This window comes from Ascaphus truei, chromosome 23 (genome assembly GCF_040206685.1).
Source record: "Ascaphus truei isolate aAscTru1 chromosome 23, aAscTru1.hap1, whole genome shotgun sequence".
Classification (NCBI taxonomy): domain Eukaryota; kingdom Metazoa; phylum Chordata; class Amphibia; order Anura; family Ascaphidae; genus Ascaphus; species Ascaphus truei.
Genome location: NC_134505.1, coordinates 2,973,158 through 2,997,785, shown reverse-complemented (window position 1 = coordinate 2,997,785; position 24,628 = coordinate 2,973,158). Strand labels below are relative to the sequence as shown.

At 42.7% G+C, this 24,628-nt stretch overlaps 1 protein-coding gene across 1 annotated transcript in view; it reads right to left on the bottom strand.

The window, feature by feature from the left end:
- Positions 1 to 2,926: 2,926 nt before the first annotated feature.
- LOC142473213 (uncharacterized) overlaps positions 2,927 to 24,628 on the bottom strand; it is a 32,439-nt gene continuing 10,737 nt past the window's right edge. The window contains exons 10-17 of the mRNA XM_075580415.1: positions 22,383 to 22,841; positions 19,599 to 19,681; positions 19,076 to 19,232; positions 17,966 to 18,127; positions 4,959 to 5,084; positions 4,390 to 4,610; positions 3,754 to 3,770; positions 2,927 to 3,179 (exon numbers count right to left, since the gene is read on the bottom strand). Coding sequence (XP_075436530.1) covers positions 3,079 to 3,179; positions 3,754 to 3,770; positions 4,390 to 4,610; positions 4,959 to 5,084; positions 17,966 to 18,127; positions 19,076 to 19,232; positions 19,599 to 19,681; positions 22,383 to 22,841 — 1,326 coding nt within the window. The 3' untranslated portion in view covers positions 2,927 to 3,078. The remainder of the gene's footprint in view (positions 3,180 to 3,753; positions 3,771 to 4,389; positions 4,611 to 4,958; positions 5,085 to 17,965; positions 18,128 to 19,075; positions 19,233 to 19,598; positions 19,682 to 22,382; positions 22,842 to 24,628) is intronic.

Here is a 24,628-nt window from a genome sequence, read left to right as displayed (position 1 = left end):
GACATGTTTACATTTAGAACCTAAGTCTGGGTAACAAAGGAGTCTGGGTAACCAAGGAGTCATTTGGTGGCATCTTTGGATCAGGACATGATTCCGGCCGCCAACCTCGCAATCCCTACTGACTTTGTGATTACCAAATATCTTCTTACACATTGTGAGCGCGGGGTGCATGTTTGATGGCCTTTTATATGTAATAAATCAGGTTACACTATGGTTTTTTTTGCCTTGCTCTCTTTCCATACCTCTGTCTCTCAGATTACATCTATCTGAAGGGACTCCAAGCCCAGCCATGTTGGTTCTGTGTCCTCTTCATGGCACCATACCAAGCGGACCAGGAGCCCATTAGGATTGAGGCCTGATATCTCTCTCTTTCTGCCTGACCAAGAAGTTTACTTGTAAGTGTGAACCACCAGCGTGGGAATTGTCCCCTTTCCATGACATATTACACTGTGCTTCTCTTCTCCTGCGCGCTGCAGCTTTGGTTTCCTGGGCGTCTGCCCTCTTTCTCTCGGGGTGAGAGATCCAAACCTCAGCTGCAGGGAAAAGTATAGTTATTTAGTTTATATCACTTTATTTAGTGTGTTTATTGTTTATTGCATGGGCGCTGTTGTGTTTTACCTTTTCTTCACTACAAAAGCGTATAGGGATCCCGTGTTAAAATAGACATGAAGTGAAAGGTGACCCTGTGTGTGCTTATTTGCATGTTATTACCCAGAACCATTGGCTGCAGTGGAAGAAGCACTGTATGCTAAGAGATAATGGGGAAGGGCAGGGTTACAGACCTGTCTGAGACATATGAATGGTCTCACACGTGATATTTTTATTTACTGTACACTGTATGGTGGAGGGTTTTTGTCACACACCATAACGCGGTCCTTGGGGGCCACAGAATGAGACCGCGTTATAACCGAGACCGCGTTAAAATTTAGGCGCGCAAGGATTTAGCGGCATCTAGATCTCTGTGTCCACGTGCTCTCCTCTCTGCAGCTGTCAGCTCTCGTGCTTTATTGCTAACGAACACATACACACACCTACACCATGTGGGAATTGACCATTAAAACATTTTTTATACAATACACATGCAGGGATCGAACTCAGGACCTTCCATATACTGGTACAAATGATTTACCTCTACACCACAGGCTTGGTGTGACAAGACAGACCCTATAAATTTATGTATCCTCTACAGCACATTGCCACAGGGCAAAGTGCGCAGTGTACTATGTCAAATGTTAAGTTTCTTTCTAAGGTATATGACATCACATCTCGATGACGGTAAGTCTTCGCGCGGCAAAATTGAGGTTTTTCAAATCTCGGGAGCCACGCTCAGACCGCGTTATAAGCGGATTCACGTTGTAGCGGATCACGCTATAGCGGGGTTGAGCTGGATAATGTGTGGTAAAAAAACGACCTGGCATCTTGGGAGGAATCCGGCATCTCCTGGATGGGTGAAGTGTGTTGAGTGAAAATGAACCTTCCTGTGCAGGATCATATATCGGCTCCGCACGCTTCCAATCCCTATACAGATTCAGGACATTAAAGCACCACATATTGCAATCTCTATATATGGGACTATAAAAAGCATAGAATAGCCGGAGTTAGTTTTTCGGACCACTTAACTTTGTTATGTCTCTAATTTGTGTAATTAAATAACAAAATGCCTGTTGATTAGTTACCAGAATGCATTCGCTGTTGTTAAAACATGACACAACTGGAAACATAAGGGATTATTTATTAAGGTCTGATGGTAAAAGGGCCATTTGCATCTGTAAGTCCTCGTCTCTCCTCCTGCTCTCCCAGGGATAAAATTGGGGTTTTTTTTTTTTTTTTTTACCAAACTCCTTATTTTGTGCATTAAGGAAGAGTTCAATTCATTTCTGTTTGTTCTTGGTAATAAAGTTAGAGATTCAAAGAAGACGCCATCTTTGTAGGAAAGAAGGGGGTGAGTGTAGCTGCGTGTCACAGCGTACTGAGCCCCAGGAAGCCCAGGGCGGAGCAGCACTGTATGCAGAGCGGAGCCTCAAGAGAAATCTTCCGATGGTGTAAAAATCATGCATCAGCCTGTGCTGTGAATGTTAATATTAGGGGTCATTGCTGCGGTTTGGGGTGTATATTAGGTTATGAAAGAGATGTCCATAGAGACTGCAGCCGAGCGGAGGCGCGCGGAGGCTGAGGGAAAGCGGGTGCTTTCCCTTGGCCTTGGTGCGCGCTCCGTCCGGGGGCGTGTCTGTGGGCGGGCCAGTGACATCACGGAGCTGGTTTGCCCTCATTGGGCGAACCGCTCACTTGACCGTCCCTCCGCTCCCCTCAGCGCCAAAACTAAAATTGATCTGTCTCCTCCGCCTGTGCACGCCTGCGGAAGCGTGCGGAAGCGCCCCCTAAATCCACCCTCATAAAGGGTGCCGGGGGTAAGTCCGCTGCCTCAGCGCGGGTCAGCTGCTAACCGCTGACCATGTCCGCGGCCTTAGCAGCGCCCTTACTGTATAGCCAAGGAAATATTTCCTAATTTAATAAAACTGCACTTTTGTCTTGTTTTGGATGGGTAAAACAAATGCTACCTGAGAAATCAGAACCCCAAAAGGTTATTAAAAGAGTCCTTTGTATGCCACATTTATAAAAGCTGTATGTTATATTATAAAAATAGATCCTTTTATCTTGAATAATGTAAACGTTAGTTAGTAAATAAGCACAGATACTGAGAGACGGGCTTTGTTTGGGTTTGTAAGTACATAGAATCCGTAGCACAGAATCATCACACTTGGACCTTATTACATGAACAGCACTGAATGAAAAGTCAGACAAGTCTCATATGCATGAATGAAGCGCAGAACTTTATTAGATAGGGAAGAATATAGGGGACCTCAGCACTTAGTACAAGAATCTCTACTATGAGGTTATCATCAGCATCAAAAACAGACAGACAGACAGAGAAGTAGGAAGGGAGGACTCAATTGAATGAACCATGAACAATCTAAACCGCGCGTCTTTCCGTGTTCTATTACAGTATATGTTGTCTTTCTCTGGTGACCAGCTCATGTTTAGCGTACGTAGTCATGAGAAGAGAGTTGTGCTGGGTTTTCAGACAGTTTTTAGGTTAGTATAGTAGCTGGACTGATGAACTTTCTTCCCGTCTACGGTTTCCTCTACGACGGTGCGAACGTTGCGCGGGATTTGAGGAACTGGGAAGAGAGGAGAACACTGGTTAGACATTCCGGGACATCATTACTAAGTCGTCTTCTGCCAGACGATACCTTTTCCCTCGGAAACAGGCATTGTAAGGTGTCTTATGGCAGAAAAGTGCTTGGTAAATATGGCCTTGTGGGTTCTTCTAAAGAAGAAGTAAAGATTAAGGTTTAAAAGGGACTCTGTTCTATGGCATGGGCAATACATAAGAGAGATAATGTCCTACTATTTATTGGTGGAAGACATAACATGGGATAATGATCAACATGGACAATTTGTGACCACTTAAACTTATAACATGTCTCTAATATGTGTAGTTGACTAACAGCCTAGCAAATGCCTCCTGATTAGTTACCAGAATGCATTGTCTGTTGTTAGCACATTTTGCATCCGTGTTACCTGTGTGATTACATTAATTTTCCCAAACATGGAAAATCAATTCTATAAGTAACTCTGTGTAACTGCTGTGAAATGTAATTATTTGAAAACCTTTTCTAAGAGTAGGCTTGTTCAACTTCAGAGAAAACTAATAATGAAAACTAATAGAGGATGGAAGAAAAATACACTTACCGTCTTTGTAGGACCGTCTGTGGGGAAGAAAAGAAAGAAATTAATATTGTCACTTTGAATAGCGGTGTTCAAATAAACGAGTATTTGCGTTATTATATATGGAGGATTGTGAAAGAAAAGCCAGAGGGGTTATCATGCAGAACAATGATATCATTCTCCAGCAAACACAATGCAGACCTCAGAAATGTCTGAGGAGAAGAACTGATTGGTAGAGTTGGAGGAGCTATATGGGTGCTGGTCTTGAAAGTGGGAGATCCCGTCTCAAGGCTTATCACCTTTGGAGAGTCGCTTTGGCCCATATTTACTAAGTGGTGTCACCCAATAAGGCCCCTTCTGGGACTATGGTCCAGTAAAGTAAATGGGCCATGACGGGTCTTCCATTAAAAGAAGGTGTCTTATGGAGTTAAGATTTTCAGGGCAGTGGTGTTTTATGCCTGTGTTAGCATTGCTTATACTGCCCTAATGTTGTTATTCTCTAGGGAGAAACATTGGGAATTTGGAAGTGTATAGGTAAACCTAGTATCATTACACAATGCAGCATAGTTTCAAAATGGAGCTATGTTTCCTCTTGAAGAGACACCTATGACAGTGGTGAGTACTGGTCCTCCTCATCACTCCAGTTATGGTTCTACTTACTGGGCATCTTCACACTCCAGCAGGCGCCTGTAGGTGGCAATTTCCTGCTCCAGATGGCTCTTCGTGTCCAGGAGGAGTTTGTGCTCATAGCTTTGGCGTTCCATGTCTGATCGCAATTCGGCAAGCTGAGTCTCTACACAACCTATCATCTCCTGTAGCTGTGAGAGCTGGAAGCAGTACCGGCCTTCTGTCTCTGCCAAGGTGCCCTCCAGTGCTGATTTCTGCAATGGAGAAGAAGACAGGTATAGGATGATGTCAGTTTCAGACACTTCTTCCACAGTCTTATGAATAATTGGGAAGAAAGGACACGAAGAGCCCACAAGCACACACCTATTTTCCAGTTTAATTACTGCTTCTCAAGAAAGCATAATGAAACACTAATAATTACACCAGTCCCTAGCGATTGACAATGATCCATAATGAACTTACAATTACTCCTAGGCTCTCACCAACTGAAAGATCTTCTGGGCAGAAATGTTCCTCTTCCTATGATAACAGTCATATATGGTGCACACAATATATCTGTGTTTATACTGTCTATTACATATGATATTGCTGAAGGGTCTCACCATGCTCAGTTGAGACTGCAGCTCAATCTCCAAGCCCTGGAGAGTGCGTCTGAGGTTGGTGATCTCACTCTTGCCGGACTGGATCTGTTCACCATGATTTGAGACTTCCTTGTTCAGTTGTTCCGTCTGAAATGGGAGATGCAGATTGAGTTGGCTCTTCTAAGGCACATACATTTTTACAACTCAATGCCAAATATTCAAGAACAAAGCACCATGATGTCCCACCTTGTTAAGGTACCAGGCTTCAACTTCCTTGCGATTCTTATCAGCCAGGACTTCGTATTGGTCTCTCATGTCAGCCAGAATCTTGCTAAGGTCCACAGTGGGAGCAGCATTCATCTCCACGTTCACGTGGCTACCAACTTGTCCACGCAGACAATTCATTTCCTGCAGAGCAAACAGAGCCCCGTGGCTTGGTTACCTAATATACATTTGAAGGATGCTTCAATCTTCTCTCTATTCATAATCACACATGACATGAATTGTATGAGTCCTGGCCTATTCTAGGTATCATTGGGTTTGGCAGTTACAAATTGGACCCCAATAATATTTCCTATTCTTTCAAGCTCTACATGATGGTTAAACGTCAAATTATGAGTCTTTGATTATGTTATCTATGTAGGAAGAAGAAGTAACACTAAGGTTGAAACTGTAATTGAATGATTACTTTGAGATTTAAGCTCTGAGCTACCAAGAGTAAATTATATTATTTATTTTAAGATGTATTGTGCTTGCATTGTTCTGCAATATTTATCTGGATTACAGCAGATGTTTGAATATTTAAGTGACCGCCAAATATGTGACTTTTTGGTGTCCAATAGCTTGCCATTAATTGTTGCATCTATAATTACTCTTGCCAATAAGTCCTCACATTGGATTATCTGTCTCTATATTGCAGAACTGTCCAATTCCTAGGGGCGTAATGTTTTCTCGTTGCACTTTGTTTTACCTCCTAAACATATTGTTCTGATGTACTTTGCCAAGCTCTGCATCCTCACATATCTTAAGATTGCACCACAATACCATCTCTTGATTTTATGCTGCCCGCCCTATGCAAAACACAACTTGACCTACCTCTTCATGGTTCTTCTTCATATAAGTCAGCTCCTCTGTCAGGCTTTCAACCTGGATCTGCAGATCAGACCTGGTTAGGGTCAGCTCATCCAGGACTCTGCGCAGGCCATTGATGTCACCCTCAACTCTCATAAAGATGGACAGCTCAGTCTCATACCTTGATGGATAAAGGTTGACCAAGGCCTGGTTATTATTGACCACTTTGTATACATACGAACATCTGCTCATCCATGTCCCCAATAAACCATTTGAACTGCATGCCAAGTAGATCTACCATGCACATACACATGTATGTAAACACCTGTTCATGCTCAAATTCCCCAATTCAACATGCTGTGAAGCTGCTTCTCCATGTTAGAGAAGACCATTAATGCTGGTGTTGCATTTCAGTGCCTTCTAATGCATAATAGACAGCCTTTTTGTGGGGGGGACGGTTCTGCTCGGGGTAAGGCTGGTGTCCAGTGCATATCACTGAAGAGATTTATTTCTTTTTTATAAATCTAACTAAGGTCTGAGTTCTTACTTGGCTCTGAAGTCATCTGCTGCCAGCTTGGCGTTATCAATCTGCAGAACGATGCTTGCATTGTCCATGGAAGAAAGGAGGATCTAGGAATTGGGAAAACCAACACACATTACCCGGGGCTTTACAGGAACGGGGTTACTGGTTTACATGATCAAATAAACATCTCCCCCTCCTCACAGACTGACTCCCATTGATCCTGATAGGAGCTGAAAGAGTAAATAAGCATTGCATGTTCATCCATCGCCAAAGCGCAGGAAGGAGATTAACTAGAACATAACTGAAAACCAAGATTTCCCTGTGTGTGAGGTTAGCGGCTCTGTATATAAGGTCAGTGGCTCTGTATATAACAGAACAGCATTTATAGCATTTAAACTTACTGTTGTTAGTTACTATGCTCTCAATGGGTGAGAGGAATATAACAAGACATTGGTGAAGCGATTGAAGTATAATGACGATGATACGTCTGTAATATTCTGCAGCTGAGAGGTTGCATTTAATACCTTTACTCCTCATACAGAATGGGAATTGTGTGTCTAGTAGAATCGAGTTACCTTGTACATCCTTTAATTTACAGAAGAGGAGACCCTTATTTTATTGGTGATGTTACCTAATCTCAGCCTTATACTTTGTTGATACCATCACGCACGATTGCTTTAGCTTATTGATTATCAATCATGTGATTATCAGCAAATTACATGATGATGTCACATGTATGACTATGTACAAGTACATTAAGGTGCTAAGCGGACATATAGATGATTAGATGAGGTGTGTGTGTATATAGATATATATAATATAGGTGAAAGGTTGTGTTGGTTCTGTATATTGCACTCATCATTGTCTTTACGTTTATGGGCGATGATTTGATGGTCATACTTCAGTTTTGAGTGGAATTTTTTCGATCTATATATTTTTTTCTGAGATAATTTATCTGATAATTTTTACTGAATTCATTGGCTGTTTCACATATCTGACGTTAGGTACACTAGCAAGACTCAGTGTACCTATTGTTGCAGATCAATGCATTTATATATTTTTCATTTTAATATTATATTTTTATTTTGATCCATTCTGATTATTCTATTTAGTTTAATTTAAGATTTTTATGTAATACATTACCCAATTGATCATTTCTTTTTAATTACCTTATTGACTTACTGTACCTCAAAAATGCATCATTAATATTTAGTATACAAATTTAATGACTACTCACATATATTGTATACTCCTAACATGTCACATTCTATTTCTCCTTGCCTTCTATGTACCTCTGGAATATGCCTTGTAATATTTCGTGTTTCTGACAGATACATTTTTCTCCTTGGGTAGCTTTTTTCTTCCTGGATAATTAGTCTCACTAATGCGATGATTACAGCAGGTAATGATGTACTTAGTTCTTGTAAGTGGTTGACTTCTATTCTCCTCAGTTCATTTAGTCCATAATATGTATAATTGTTGTACTGTTGGGAGGGTTACACATTACCCATTTTTTGCCCTTTTGTATTTTTATAGCTCTGTATTTTGTACTTTGTATTTTCATATGTAATTTACCTGTACAGTATCCGAATGCCAATATTGTTCTCATATATATGAGTACTGTATATGGGCTTTTTCTGCCTTGTGTTTTCTTATCAATTATTTGAAGGGTTAAATATCTATTGATACCAATTAGTGATTGGACTATTTAAGGGTTATCAGCTCCATCAGATTTAAACCCGGATGAAGTCGTATCCTTAACGCCGAAATGCGTAGGGCTGTGCCTTTGGACTCTTTTTGCTGAGTCATCACGCCTGCCTGCGAAGGCGTACGCGTGTGGAACTGTGTCTGTGGTGTCGAGCTCCCGGAGGATGCAAATTGGAGTTGCGCTACCTTCTCTACGTCTCGATACGGATATACATCATCGCACCCAGAAGTTTGTGTCCCCGGTCCTGGTCTCCTCCTGACGGTCCCAGCTGATGACCCCCGAGAGTATCTCTCACTATGTGCATATACCTTCGGTGTTTGTGAGTTTTTTTTATTTCAGATGGTCGATCTGATTAAATATTTCTTATCTGAGTTACGCTATGGAGCATGCGCTCCTTTCTTTTCTTTCATAGATCATGTGGTGGAATTGGGTTTTTTCCTGCGGGGAGCTGCCTGGAGTCTCCAGTGGAACTGTCTTCTTAATTTTTGACATTTTTGACATTGGTTATATTTTTCCTTACATCAGACCTTTTACCAACACTTTATTGAGTGCCTTTTTTTTATGTTGTTGTGGTTTGTGCTGTTTTTATGCTTTTTGCAGGTAGCTTGAACATAAGTGTATACCAGTACATGAGGGATGAGGCAGGGATGTATATTGTATGTATATAGGGAAGGATGTATGGTTCCCGTTTACTGAGCATTTTCTTACCTTGTTGCGGAGTTCCTCAATCACCTTGTAGTAGTGGCTGTAGTCAACGTCCGGGACGGGTCCATGTTTCTGGTACCATTCTCGGATCTGATTCTCCAGCTGGGCATTCGCCTTCTCCAGGGAGCGCACCTTGTCCAGGTATGAGGCCAGGCGGTCATTCAGATTCTGCATGGTCTCCTTCTCACCTCCTCCCAGAAGACCATTCCCACCGTCAACCCCTCCATTGCTACAGCTAGAGCTATAACCACCGCCATAGCTAGATCCATAGCTGCCACCTAAAGCACCACCTATTCCACTGGAAACCAGCTTACTGGAGATACCACTACCACCATGGATGCTTGGTGTCCTGTTTCCATAACCACCCAAGCCCTGGCCCTTTGAGGATCCTGAAGAGGAAGTGTTCTGCCTTCTGCTGCAAGAGGACATGGTGTAATCACAAAGCCTGTTTATCTAAGTGCCAGCAAGAGGATGTGATGGTTGAGTGTAAGGAATCCTCTACCTTTATACTGAAGGATTTGGGTGTGTGTTCCTCTGAAGGATTGGCACTTTAGCAAAGTCATCAGCTTTGTAATACGCATAATAATTATACATTTAATTACCAGGAAATGTTTCACTACCAACAAACCTCCCCCCCCCCTCGTCGTCCCCTCCCCACTTCTGTTTTTCCAATCAACGTTCTTACACATCTGGGTGGTGGTATTGTGTGCATGTGCTGCATTGGTTCCAAAAACAAATGGTTTGATTCACTTATCCAGGTAAGAAGGATGCTGTCACATACACCTCCTCCCTTCTCTGAAAATGCATTGGTACTGTACGGTGAAATCTGCGCACTTGTGTTGTTCCAAAGAGCAAGCCCTGTCATAGTCTTTTTATTAATGCTATTATATTAACCTTTTGGCTGTGTAGGGCCTGTGATGGTAGGGGCAGCCTGGCATGCATATTACAGGTTAAGCCCACTGGTTACCCCTGCCCATCAAGATGGCTGCCTATGTATTAGGTTAATATGGCAATCTTTCTGTAGTCAAAATGGCTGACAACATGTTTTCCCGTGTTCTCCCAATATAGGCAGTTTATTCCCCATGTGTATTTTACTGTTGCCTATTTGTAAGACCCCATTGTGTGGTGCGCTGGTAATCTAGTCAGTCTGGTCAGCACACAATGAAGTCTGGTCCTGTAATCTAATTTGTGCTTGGTGAAGTGCTTGGGAATACTGGGGAAGTGGGGAAGGGCGAGTACTCAGGTCTGGGGAACATGTACTTCAAAAGCGGAGCGATTGTTCATCCCCGACTCTTAGGCATCTATCTCTGCGGGACATATGAGGCTGAAACTGGGAACTATGGCCTAGCCCCGCCGGCTTAATTCCCATTGGTCAGTTTGAATTTCCCACTCTCCTTAAGCCCACCTGTGGGGACTGTCTAAAGCACTGTCATCTCCCTAGGCCCAGATTGGCCGGTTTCAGGCGAGCCCTCACTCACTGATTGAAGAGCGAATACAAGCTCTTCGCTGATTGGTCGGAAGCCGGCCTAGTCTTCGTGTCCTAGACTAGTGGGAGATTTGAACCTGTAAGCGAGCGGCTATCATCCAGGCAGGATGTGGTGGACTAGAGAAAGTTTGTGGGGGATCGTAAGAAGGCCCCAGGGTGGAGACTCAATAGATATTCATCAGAGAGAGACCCCTGTTGCATTAGGGTGATCCGTAGGAGATTTAGAGAGAATCTGACCATTCCTATTTTACTACCTGGACTACTTGCGGATCTTCTGTTACTGAGTAGGTTTGAGCCAAATTGACCACTAGACACTGGAGTATGGAAAAACCCAACACACTGTCTGACAGATCTCCTTCTTACTGAATGTGAACCAGCACTACAGAGAACGGCGCCCGAAGACTGGGCAGTACACAAACAGGACTAGTAGGCGGTCATGGTGGCTGGAGCTCTGGCTCGTGTTCTAGAAAGCATTGGCCGAGTTCAGGCCCAAGGCCCCCTTTGTTTTACAATACAAGGTCAATCTCACAGCTGTGACCCTGACCTGTCATCAGAAATAGGCTTTCCCATAAACTATTTTTTCCAAATGCAAAACCTCCAAGGACCCAAATCAGTGAGCGTTAGGGATTCTGGACGATAAACTGACATTTCAATTGAAAAGTGCTGAATTTTATCATTGAGATTCCTTTGGTCTGTGAGACTGCTGATGCTAAAAACCAGTGAGACTGACTCAAAGTCAGTGAGAGATAGCAGGTCTGGGAATGTGTTGATACAGGACCTTCCAGGTGAGGGATGGGAAGGGTGGAGGTAATAGAACCAGACCAGAGAAGGTGGGAAAATGTGTTTACTAACGCCATTACTAACAGAGGGAACAGCAATGGGAAGTAACATATTCCATGCCTCTGTGGTAGCGAAGGCGTTAGCTTGTCCATACATTCTGTTATTGTGTTCTGGAACTCCTTGTGACATATCCCTGTAATCTCCTGCTTAGTTCTATCTGGCTCCACCATCATTAAACAAATGACTGGTAATTATCGCAAACTGACTCAGTTTAGGACTTAATGCCTCATTCCAAGCAGAAGGTCCTGCCCCCACCGCATTGCATCTTGTAAACCTTAAACGTGTTTTTATTGGAAGCATTAGAAGAAGAATCCAACTCCCTCTTTGCATTCAGTAGGCCCGGATATCCATGTGTTAAGGGTATTTTTTCCAAACTGTAGTAATGGCACATACGGTAACATAAAAAATATGATACATTTCCACCTAAAATATAAATTATTCAAAGCAATTCCAACTGCTTGTTCTTTTTTTTGGTCTATTAGCAATAATAAACATTTTAATATCAAACAATTTTTTCAACTGCAATTTTGTAGTCTATTTACTAAGTTGCCCTTGTGGTCCCCAATATGTAGACAGAACAATTAGACCTCTGAGAATCCGCATATTAGAACATATTACAAATATGATTCTAGGTTTAGAAACCCATAGTGTCCCAATACACTTTAGGAAGCATCACACCTCAGGTCCAAGGGGACGGACTTATCTGGGCAGAGATTTCATTGCACCCCATTGGAGAGGAGGCAATAGGTTGAAAGATCTCTGCCAAAGAGAGTCCTATTGGATATATCATCTGAATACTTTTTACCCAGCAGGTCTTAATATAGATTTAGATATAAATTCCTTTATCACTTAAGTTTTTATCATATTTTAATCAAGGGATTCTAATTGTCTGTTCATTTCGCCCCTCTTCCCCTATTTTATTCACAGATATGCATCATTTATTTTAACATTATAGTTGTATTATAAATTGGTTATCGTTATATCTATAATATGGGCTACTATAGAGGACTATATGCATATACATTTACATTGTGACATCAAAGGTGAAGGATTATAAATACTATCCCATATGAGTATGTGATTCCCATCCCTGATGAAGCGCATTCAAAGCGTGAAACGCATAGGATTGCTACCAATTCCCCCACTGCTACATTGGACTAGAGCACACTGCACAGGAGTACAGAGAACATTTTGGACTGAATCCGGTAAGGTTACCAGGTGGCTTCTCCAAAAATACTGGACACAACAGTGAAAGGTGTGACACGCTCGACACAAACACACACACCCCTCTCTCTCACACCTCACCGCTCCATGTTGTTTCTTCCTCTCCTTGGCCCCACCCCCAGGCTCCTGACACCTCCTTCTGATTGGCTGCTGCTGGGTAATACAGCCAATCAGGACGGAGGAAGCTCCCCATCCCCCAAGCAACAACCCTGCTCTCTCCCTACTCAGGGAAATACGGCGGTCCCCCAAGCCAGTCAGGTCACTATGTCTAGAGAGGTAATACCGGTATACACACACAGGTCCAATAGTACCTCTAATTTTTTTACTGGACAGTATGTCCAAATACAGGACAATATTGGACACCTGGCAACCCTAGACACAGGGGAACTTCTTGTTTTTATGTAAAACAAATGCTACCTTGGAAATCAGAGCCCAAAGTGATTATTAAAAGAGTGCTTTGTATGCCACATTCACGAAAGGTTTATGTTATATTATAAAAATAGATCCTTTTTTTTTTTCTTGAATAATGTAAAAGTTGGTTAGTAGTTTCCAAGATGGCTGCTGCCTACTGAGGCTCCCACGGACGATCCCTCTAACACGGTATTTGAGGTGACTTTTCCTCACGAAAAAACACGGAAGATGTTGAATTTGGGGACGGAAATACTTTCCACATAAAGAAAAAATAACTTTAACATCTTATAATTTGATAGGGGAGTCTTAGACCTACACAGAGGCAGTTGGAAGGGATAGAAAATGGCAGTTGACAAGTGAAGACAGCCTTAAATTCTACATGAGCTCTGTGAGGACCCTGTCTAGGCACACAGCAGTTTCTGCGGCTGTGACACTCACAAATGACATACACATTCTATGTGAGGGACTGGCAGCCATTTTAATCAGTGCCAACTGTCTCTGTGTGCTGGTATCCATGCAAACGCCTTTCTGGCTTGTGGCAGTGTTTATAAATAAAGAAACATCTTTAAGTGCCTCCATAAATGGTGAAAGAGTTAGAGAAACTGTATATGCTGAATCAGATCAATTAAACCATGTGTGCTTGTTGTACAAATAACTACGTATTACTGATGGAGTGATTAATGTGACAGGACGACGGCATTCTCCACTAGTAGCTGGGCTTTGTGTACACGCAAGGCCGAGGGCTGGGTCTGGTGAAGTAGGCCCCACGCAGATACCAAGCTTGAAACAGCCCCCAACAACAACAAAAAAAAAACATCAAAAAGTCAGTGAATATTCCCACTTGTGCTCAGAATAAAGGCACCGTCACAGAGTTATTATACAGCACAGAGAAATACATTTAACTTGCATTTTTCTACAAATGGAGAAACACCTTTAAAGATTGTAAAATGAATGGGACCGTTGGAGAGGTGTCAGAAGCAAGTAAATAAATTCATTTGTGCTTACTCTCCAAATAAATAAACATATTCAAATTCCTCAAAAAGAAGAGCAGTTAATAAAACAGCGTATTCTGGATGGCGGCAAATGGAGATCATTTATGTCTACAAATTGCCGAACCGCTAATTAACACACAACTTCCTTTACACCTGAAAAACAAACAAGGTTCGGTTATTTCAGAGGAAAAAGAGCGCAAAAGCTATATATGGTACCTCATAATTCTGCACAGGGCTTTGCAGAATTCTTTTGAGATCGGGTGTAAATAAATGGAGGGTCTGTGAAGCATTATAGCTTTTTATGTGTAACCCCCTTTCCCTATGCCTAAGGGAAACCGCGAGCGATTACGTGTGCTGCTGTTACCCGTGAGGCTCACAGGAGGCCAAAGTCTCTGCTTCTGGGGAGCCTGGTGTGATATATCTCGCAGTGCAGCGCCTCCACCTATGAGGATCCCAGCGTAAGCGGGATTACTCCGCATAGGAAACAATATACTTCGCAATAAACAATATCACACCAGATATTACTGTATATAACTCATCTTTACTGTGGGCACACAGTATGGCAAATAATACAGTACAGTACAATAACACAGTAACACAGTGTGTGTTCCTCCAAAGTGCTGAGGGTGCCCTGGGCACCAAAAACCCAGTGTCTGCAGAACAATTCCCACCCCAAAGTGTATGAAGGTAGCGCTACCCTCCCTGAGGTGTGGTGGTGCATGGCGGGTAACATCCTGGCTACGACCAGGGAATTAGGGGGATCCTCTGTTAGCAGAGACGCATCCGTGGTCCCACGATGCAGGGTCTGCAAAATTCCCCTCACGCCGTGGTGGTAACTTGCGGTCTCGTCCGAAGGCCGCAGGTCGCAGCGTGGACGTCCGTCCGACGGTGTAGTGGCGTGAGTTGTTGATCTCTAAGAGGAAAGTGTCCCTGTCTAGGGCCTTCCCTACAATACTGCACTGAAACAGGATTGGGGCCTAACTGGGGTCTAGGGGCAAAGTTCTGGCCTAGTCCAGGGGCTTACTTGCTCCCTGGACACGTCCGTCCTCCTTGCTGGCTCCCTCAGGACTAACCCCGCTGCCTCCTAGTCCCGCGGAGATCAGAATCCGCAAAATGGCCGCTCGCTCCCAATTGGCTGGGACGGCCCATGTGACCTATCACCACCCCAAGGCTTCTGGGAGTTGTAGTTCACGTGGTTACTTGCAGAGCCATTTTGTTTCCTTTCTTATCCTATTTGGAAATACATAACGCGATTGTAACCAGACCAGATGATGCTGGAAGTTATAGTATATAGATTATACATTTTCTTATGTTTGTTTGTTTTTTCATATAAATGCACAGATTTATTTGTCCTGAAATAAAGAGGTCTCAGATGTCAAGATGGTGTCTTTTATTTTGTGGTAATGGCTAATGTTCTTACAATGTTCAACGATAATTTGTGAGCTATGATATGGGGGGGGGGGGGTTATGAGAGGGTACAGGTATAGTAGATATTAATAAGTTTTGTTTTTTTCATGCTTGATTTATATTATATAGATGATTTGACAGTATGGTAGTCAGTGTTTTAAATGTTATATATATTGAAACTTACAGTATTCATCGTTCTACTATGTATGTTTAATTATTGTATTTATATTGTTTCATATTATTCGAAAATGAATTAAAAGATTATTTTTAAAGTTGGTTAGTAAATAAGCACAGACACTGAGAGATGGTTCATGTTTGGGTTTCTAAAAATACATAGAATCAGTACCACTGAGAATCATCACACTTGGACCTTATAACATGAACAGCACTGAATGAAAAGTCAGACAAGTCTCAATATGCATGAATGAAGCGCAGAACTTTATTAGATAGGGAAGAATATAGGGGACCTCAGCACAAGTACAAGAATTTCTACTATGAGGTTATCATCAGCATCAAAAACAGACAGACAGAGAATTAGGAAGGGATGACTCAATGGAATGAACCATGAACCATCTAAAGAGCGCGTCTTTCCTTGTTCTATTATTTGTTGTCTTCCTCTGGTGACCAGCTCATGTTTAGCGTACGTAGTCAGGAGAAGAGAGTTGTGCTGGGTTTTGAGACATCTTTTAGGTTAGTAGTTGGACTGATGAACTTTCTCCCTAGAGGAGACGACCTTCCCGTCTACGGTTTCCTCTACGACGGTGCGAACGTTGCGTGTGATTTGCGGAGCTGTGAAGACAGGAGAACATTGGTTAGACATTCTGGGACATAATTACTAAGTCATCCTCTACCATTAGATACCTTTTTCCTCCGAAAGAGGCATTGTACAGTGTCTTATGGCAGAAAACTGCTTGGTAAATATGGCCTTGTAGGTTCTTCTAATAGAGAAGTAAAGATTAAGGTTTAAAAGGGACTCAGTTCTACGGCATGGGTAATACATAAGAGAGATACTGTCCTACTATTTATTGGTGGGAGACATAACATGGGAACATTATCAACATGGACAATTTGTGACCACTTAAATATGGAAAAATCCATTCTATAAGTAACTCTGTGTAACTGCTGTACAATATAATTATTTGAAAACCTTTTCTAAGAGTAGGTTTGTTCAACTTCAGAGAAAACAAATATAGAAAACAAATAGAGAACGGAATAAAAATACACTTACCGTAGGACTGCCTGTGGGGGGGGAACAAAAAAAATGTATTAGAGTCAGTTAAATTGTGGTGTTCAAATAAACGAGTATTGGTGTTTTTATATATGGAGGATTGTGAATGAAAAGCCAGAGGGGTTATCATGCAGAACAATGATATTATTCTCCAGCAAACACAATGCAGACCTCAGAAATGTCTGAGGAGAAGAACTGATTTGTAGAGTTGTAGGAGCTATATGGTCTTGAAAGTGGGAGATCCTGTCTCAAGGCTTACTGTATCACCTTTGGAGAGTCACTTTGGCCCGTATTTATTAAGTGGTGTAACCCAACAAGGCCCCCTCTGGTGCTGTAAGACACACTATGGTCCAGTAAAGTAAATGGGCCATGCCGTGTCTATCATTACCGGAAGGTGTCTTATGGAGTTATGCTTTTCAGGGCAGTGGGGTATTATGCCAGTGTTAGCATTGCTTTTACTGCCCCTAATATTGTTATTCTCTAGGGAGAAACATTGGGAATTTGGAAGTGTATAGGTAAACCTAACATCATTACACAATGCAGCATAGTTTCAAAATGGAGCTATGTTTCCACTTGAAGAGACACCAACGAAGGTGGTGAGTACTGGTCCTCCTCATCACTCCAGTTATGGTTCTACTTACTTGACGTCTTCACCCTCCAGCAGGCGTCTGTAGGTGGCAATTTCCTGCTCCAGACGGCTCTTCACGTCCAGGAGGAGTTTGTGCTCATAGCTTTGGCGTTCCATGTCTGATCGCAGTTCGGCAAGCTGAGTCTCTACACAACCTATCATTTCCTGCAGCTGTGAGAGCTGGAGGCAATACCGGCCTTCTGTCTCTGCCAAGGTATTCTCCAGTGCTGATTTCTGCAATGGAGAAGAAGACAGGTATAGGATGGTGCCAGTATCAGACACTTCTTCTGCAGTCTTATGAATAATTGGGAAGAAAGGACACAGAGACCACGAGCGCATACCTAAATTCCAGTTTAATTAGTGCTTCTCAAGAAAGCATAATGAAACACTAATGATTACACCAGTCCCTAGATATTGACAATGATCCTTAATGCACTTACAATTACTCATAGGCTATCACCAGCTGAAATCTCTTCTGGGCAGAAATGTCCCTCTTCCTATGATAACATTCATATATGGTGCACCCAATGCATCTGTGTTTATTCTTTATATTATATATGATGTTGCTGAAGGGTCTCACCATGCTCAGTTGAGACTGCAGCTCAATCTCCAAGCCCTGAAGAGTGCGTCTGAGGTTGGTGATCTCACTCTTGCCGGACTGGATCTGTTCACCATGATTTGAGACTTCCCTGTTCAGTTGTTCTGTCTGAAAGGAGAGATACAGATTGAGTTGGCTCTTCTAAGGCACATAAATCTTAACAACACAATGCCAAATAGCCAAGAAGAAAGCACCATGATGTCCCACCTTGTTAAGATACCAGGCTTCAACTTCCTTGCGATTCTTATCAGCCAGGACTTCGTATTGGTCTCTCATGTCAGCCAGAATCTTGCTAAGGTCCACAGTGGGAGCAGCATTCATCTCCACACTCACGTGGCCACCAACTTGTCCACGCAGACAATTCATTTCCTGCAAAACAAACAGAGCCCCGTGGCTTGGTTACCTAATATATTTGAAGGATGCTACAATCTTCTCTCTGTTCATAATCAGACATGACATGAGTTATATGAGTCCTGGCCTATTCTAGATTTCACTGGGTTTGGCAGTTACAAATTGGACTCCAATACTATTTCCTATTCATCAAGCTCTACATGATGGTTAAACGTCTAATTATGGGTCTTTGATTCTGTTATCTAAGTAGGAAAGAGAAAGTAACACTAAGGGTACGCTGTAATTAGATGATTACTTTGGGATTTAAACTCTGAGCTATCCGGAGTAAGCTGTATTATTTATTTTAAGATGTATTGTGCTTGCATTGTTCTGCAGTATGTACAGCTCAGCCCCCTTATAACGCTGTGCTTGGAGTCCAAAGAATCACATCGCGCTGTAAGCGGATCGCGTTAGAAATAATGTACATTTGTATACATCGTACAACAAAGTATTTAAGACACCAATAATCGTGTGATAAAGTATTCATAAGTACGAAAATTGGGAGCCACACTTGCATCGCGTTATAAGTGGATTTGCGTTGTAACGGATCGCGTTATAAGTGGATTCGCGTTGTAACGTATCACATTATAACGGAGTTGAGCTGTATCTGGTTTACATCAGATGTTTGAATATTTAAGTGACCCCCAAATATGTGACTTGTGGGTGTCCAATAGCTTGACATTAATTATTGTTCCTATAATTGCTCTTGTCAAAAAGCCCTCACCTTGGATTTTCTATCTCTATATTGCAGAACTGTCCAATTCCTAGGAGGTAATGTTTTCTCGTCAAATTTTGTTTTATGTCCAGAACATATTGTGCTGATGTACTTTGCCAAGCTCCGTATCCTCACATCTCTTAAGATTCCACCCCGATACCATCTCTTGATGGTATGCTGCCCGCCCTATGCTAAGCAGAACTTGACCTAACCTCTTCATGGTTCTTCTTCAGATAAGTCAGCTCCTCCGTCAGGCTTTCAACCTGGATCTGCAGGTCAGCCCTGGTTAGGGTCAGCTCATCCAGGACTCTGCGCAGGCCATTGATGTCACCCTCCACACTCACACGGAGGGAATGCTCAGTCTCATACCTTGATGGAGAAAGGTTGACCAAGGCCTTGTTATTATTGACCCACTCTGTATACTTCCGAAGATCTGCTCCTCCATTTCCCCAATAAACAATTTGAACTGCATGCCAAGTAGATCTACCATGCACATATGCATATAAGTAAACACCTGTTCAAGCTCAAACGCCCCAATTCAACATGCTGTGAAGCTGCTTCTCCATGTTAGAGAAGACCATTAATGCTGGTGTTGCATTTCAGTGCCTCCTAATGCATAATAGGCAGCCTTGTTGTGGGGAGACTGTTCTGCTCGGGGTAAGGATGACTTCCAGCGCATACCACTGAATATCGTTATGTCTTTTTTATAAATCTAACTAAGGTCTGAGTTCTTACTTGGTTCTGAAGTCATCTGCTGCCAGCTTGGCGTTATCAATCTGCAGAACGATGCTTGCATTGCCAATGGAAGAAACGAGGATCTAGGAATTGGGAAAACCAACACACATTACCCGGGGCTTTACAGGAAGGGGGTTACTGGTTTACATGGTCAAATAAACATCTCCCCCTCCTCACAGACTGTTACCCCATTGATCCTGATGGGAGCTGAAAGTGTAAGTAAGCATTGCATGTTCATCCATCGCCAAAGCGCAGGAAGGAGCTTAACTAGAACATAACTGAAAACCAAGATGTCACTGCATGTGAGGTCAACGGCTCTGTATATAAGGTTAGTGGCTCTTTATATAAGGTCAGCAGCTCTGTATATAACATCAGCTGCTCTTTATATAACAGAATAGCATTTATAGTATTTAAACTTACTGTTATTAGTTACTAGGCTCCCAATGGGTGATAGGAATGTAACAAGGCATTGGAGAAGCTATTGAAGTATAATGGCGATGATACGTCTGTAATATTCTGTAGCTGAGAGGTTGCATTTAATACCTTTACTCCTCCTACAGAATGGGAATTGTGTGTCTAGTAGAATAGAGTTACCTTGTACATCCTTTAATATATTGACTATAGGAGGAGACCCTTATTCTATTGGTGTGTGTATATTTATACAGTATATATATATATATATATATATATATATATATATATATATATATAAAAAAGAAAAAACAGATAATCACCGCTACAAAGCTGTACAAACAATAGTGTTCCTAAAGCAGTAGGAGTCAAACAAAACCTGATGAATCAGACTGCTCAACTATTTAAAAGATCCTAAAGGATGCAGGTGCAAAAGGGTAAACGATGAATATCAAAACAGAGGACCCAAGAAATAGGGTCAAAAAGCACCCCCGAAATATGCACTCAATGCCTAGTGGATATTAGATGGCTTAAATATCCTTAACTAATAATTCTGCTACGTGGTATATCGTAGTCAGAAGGTGATAGGCTAAAATAAAAATAATAACATTTTATCACAGCATAATCATTAAATACTCCAATATTAAAAAATCATATAGAATCCTCGTAGTGGAGTCCGAGGAACCCTGGTTTGATTCAGATAGTAATTAGTTATTCCTTAATAGGTATAGGGTCCTCTCTAGCTGTGTAAAGGAAGATAGAGCCATATAGAACCTGTATGGTAGCGGTAACAATCACTCAAGCAACGCTGTTATAGCCAAGTGCATGGCGATGTGGTTGTTGCTAGGAAAAACATGAATAAAGGGTTAAACACTATATGGTACCATAGACTCAATAGCTATAGGCAATGTAGATGTAACGCCGAAGCAAATATATCACTTAGATATAGTACCATTAACCCCAATATTCAGGTACAGAGATATCCTGCATCAGTATATTGCCAGAAGGACTCCCTGGTGTCTATATGAAATAGAGACGCTGAGATGTGAGGTGCGGTGAATAAAGATACAATTAGTAACCTGCTGCAGTATATGGATAGTTGACACACTGTAATCACATTCTCCATGGGTAATTAATGGCACATTGGCTGTGCAATCTCCTTTCCTCCAATGTTAAGGAATGACCCAGTGTCATTTGAATTGCACTAGGGGTGAATAGTTATTTAAAAAAACAGGGAAATATTATCCAATGATATCTCCTAAGAGGGAAATTAAATTCCTTACTGACTCCATTAATGGCACTCAGATTACTCCCTGGATCAACATACTTCCCATGTTTACTTATTTGGTATATCCTTAGATGCCTTCTCTTTCTAAAAAGATGTCCAACCTTTATTTGAACAAATCTATTGTATCTGCCATCACAGTCTCCATGGGTAATGAATCCCACACTGTAACTGCCCTTACTGTACAGAATCCTTTCCTTTGTTGCTGGGGACATCTCCTTTCCTCCAATGTTAAAGGATGACACGTGTCATTTGTATTGCACTTATGATGGATAGTTATTCTCTTCACTTTTTCTAGTTCCATAATGTATTTTTTATGGAGTGGTGCCCAAAACTGTACTCCATATTCAAAGTGTGGTCTTACTAATGCTTTATACCAGCGGTGCGCAAACTTGGGGGCGTGACCCCCATGGGGGGCGCGAGACTGTCGGCGGGGGGGGGGGGGGGTGCGGGGTTTACAGAGGCCCCGCACGCTTCCCGAGGGCACTTAAATTAAGTGCCGACCTCTGTAAACCTTTACTTACCAAGGCTCCGGCGGCTTCCTTCCTGCGTCGCCATGGCACCGTGACGTCATGACGCCGGAGCGCAGGTAAGTGGGGGTTACGGGGGGGCGCGGGAGTGAGGGGACCGGCGGCAGGGGGGCGCAAACCTTTTCCTTGCACCCCCCTGCCGGCTATATACAGTGGCATAATTATGTTTACTTCCCTTCCACCCTCTTCCCGGTTTAATGCAAGATAAGATCGTATTTGCCTTTGCAGCTACTGCCTGACATTGGGCACTATTGCTAAGCCAGCTGTCTACAAGCACTCCTAAATCCTTCTCCATCAAGGATTGACCTAATCTGCCCCATTTAATTTGCGGTTTATGCTTGTTTCCCATATAGATAACCTTACATTTACCTGTATTGCACTTCATGTGCCATTAGCGTGTAACAGTATGTAGATGATCGGCCAGCTAGGTATATATAATAGACATATGGGAATTTGGCAGGAAGGAAGTGTGTACCAGTACATGAGGAATCTGGTATGGTTGTATATTGTATATATAAGGAACGATTTATGGTCTCTGTTTACTGAGCATCTTCTTACCTTGTTGCGGAGTTCCTCAATCACCTTGTAGTAGTGGCTGTAGTCAGCGGCCGGGGCGGGTCCATGCTTCTCGTACCATTCTCTGATCTGATTCTCCAGCTGGGCATTTGATTTCTCCAGGGAGCGCACCTTGTCCAGGTATGAGGCCAGGCGGTCATTAAGATTCTGCATGGTCTGCTTCTCACCTCCTGCCAGAAGACCATTTCCACCATCAACTGATCCATTGCTACAGCTAGAGCTATAACCCCCGCCATAGATAGATCCGTAGCTGCCACCTGAGGCACCACCTATCCCACTGGAAACCAGCCTACTGGTGGAGAGGGAGATATTTTTACCACCATGGATGCTTGGTGTCCTGTTTCCATAGCCACACAAGCCCTGGCTCTTTGAGGATCCTGAAGAGGAAGTGGTCTGCCTTCTGCTGCAAGAGGACATGGTGTGATCACAAAGCCTGTTTATCTAAGTACCACCAAGGAGATGTGCTTGTTCAGTGTAGGGAATCCTCTACCTTTATACTGAGGGATTTGGGTGTTCCTCTGAAGGATTGACATTTTAGCAAAGTCATCAGCTTTGCAATACACATAATAATTATACATTTAATTACCCAGAAATGTCTCACTGCTCCCCTCCCTCCTTCTGTTTTTCCAATTAACGCTCTTACACAAAGAGCTTTCACTCAGCTGGGTGGTGGTATTGTGTGCATGTGCCGCATTGGTTCCTAAAACAAAAGGTTTGATTCACACTGAGTCAGGGAGGCTCCCATCCCCAGGCTATGTCTTGGACATTCCTATTCACTTACCCAGGTAAGAAGGATGCTGTCACATACACCTGCTCCTTACTCTGAAAATTCAGTGGTACTGTATGATGAAATCTGAGCACTTGTGTTGTTCCAGAGAGCAAGCCCTGTCTTAGTCTTTTTTATTCCATTTTATTAACCCTTTTGCTGAGTAGGACCTGTGACGGTAGGGGCAACCTGGCACGCATATTACAGGTTAAGCCCACTGGTTACCCCTGCCCGTCAAGATGTCTGCCTATGTTTTAGGCTCATATGCCCATTTTACTTACTTGTAGCCAAAATGACTGACAAATGTATTCCTGTATTTTACCAATGTGTATTTTACTGTTGGCTATTTGTAAGAAACCATTGTGGGGTGGACTGGTAATGTACTTTGTCCGGTCAGCACACTATGACGTCTGGTCTAATTTGGGCGAGATGAAGTGCTTGGGAATACTGGGGAGGGGGGATGGGTGGGTACTCAGGTCGGGGGAACATGTACTTCCAAAGCGGAGCCTTTGTTCATCCCCAACTCTTAGGCATCTATCTCTGCGGGAGATATCAGGCTGAAACTGGGAACCGAGGCCTAGCACCAGCGGCTCGATTCCCACTGGTCAGTTTGAATTTCACACTCTCTTTAAACCCACCTGCGTGGACTGTCTAAAGCACTGTCATCTCCTTTACCCTGGATTGGCCGGTCTCCGGCGAGCCCTCACACACTGATTGATGAGCGAGGACTATCTCTTCACTAATTGGTCGGCATCCGGTCTTCCGTGGATTCGGATGGAGGCTGGGAAAGTAGGTAAGCCAATGCTGATCATAGCTCAGTAGATATTCTTTGGTTCACAGCTAGTCTTAGTGTCCAAGACTAGCAGGAGATTTGAACCTTTAAGCGAGTGGCTATCATCCATGCCAGACCTGATGGACTAGAGAGAGTTTGTGGGGGACCGTTAGAAGGCCCCTGGGTGGAGACTCGATAGATATTTGTCAGAGAGTGACCCTTGTTGCAGTAAGGAGATTCAGAGAGAATCTCTGAGAGTGTTGGGGTTAGTCCAATCAGAGAGAGACCCGCGTGGACTATATCAGGATGTCTGAGGACACCATCAGGCTCTTTCAGCAGCAGAGTTTTTTGGAGTGCTAAGCCTTGGTGGCCTCAAAGAACGTTCAAGTCCCTTGGGGAACCCACCACTCAAGGGAGAATGAGAATCAAGGAAGTTACTAGCTAAAGTGACCACTGTCCCCCAGGGTGTCTTGGGAAGTGGTCAGTGTCACGATGACACCAACTTTTATCAACACATTTATATTTCTGGGTACTTGATTGAACAGAACAAGTTGCAAAATAAATTGTGATTTATTTCCTTAATAGACAAACACACGACATCTGCAGAATACACTTAAAACAACACTCACTGGGATAAGAGAACGAAATAAATTGTCCTTGGAACGAAAGAAATTGTCCTTTGCTTGCCAG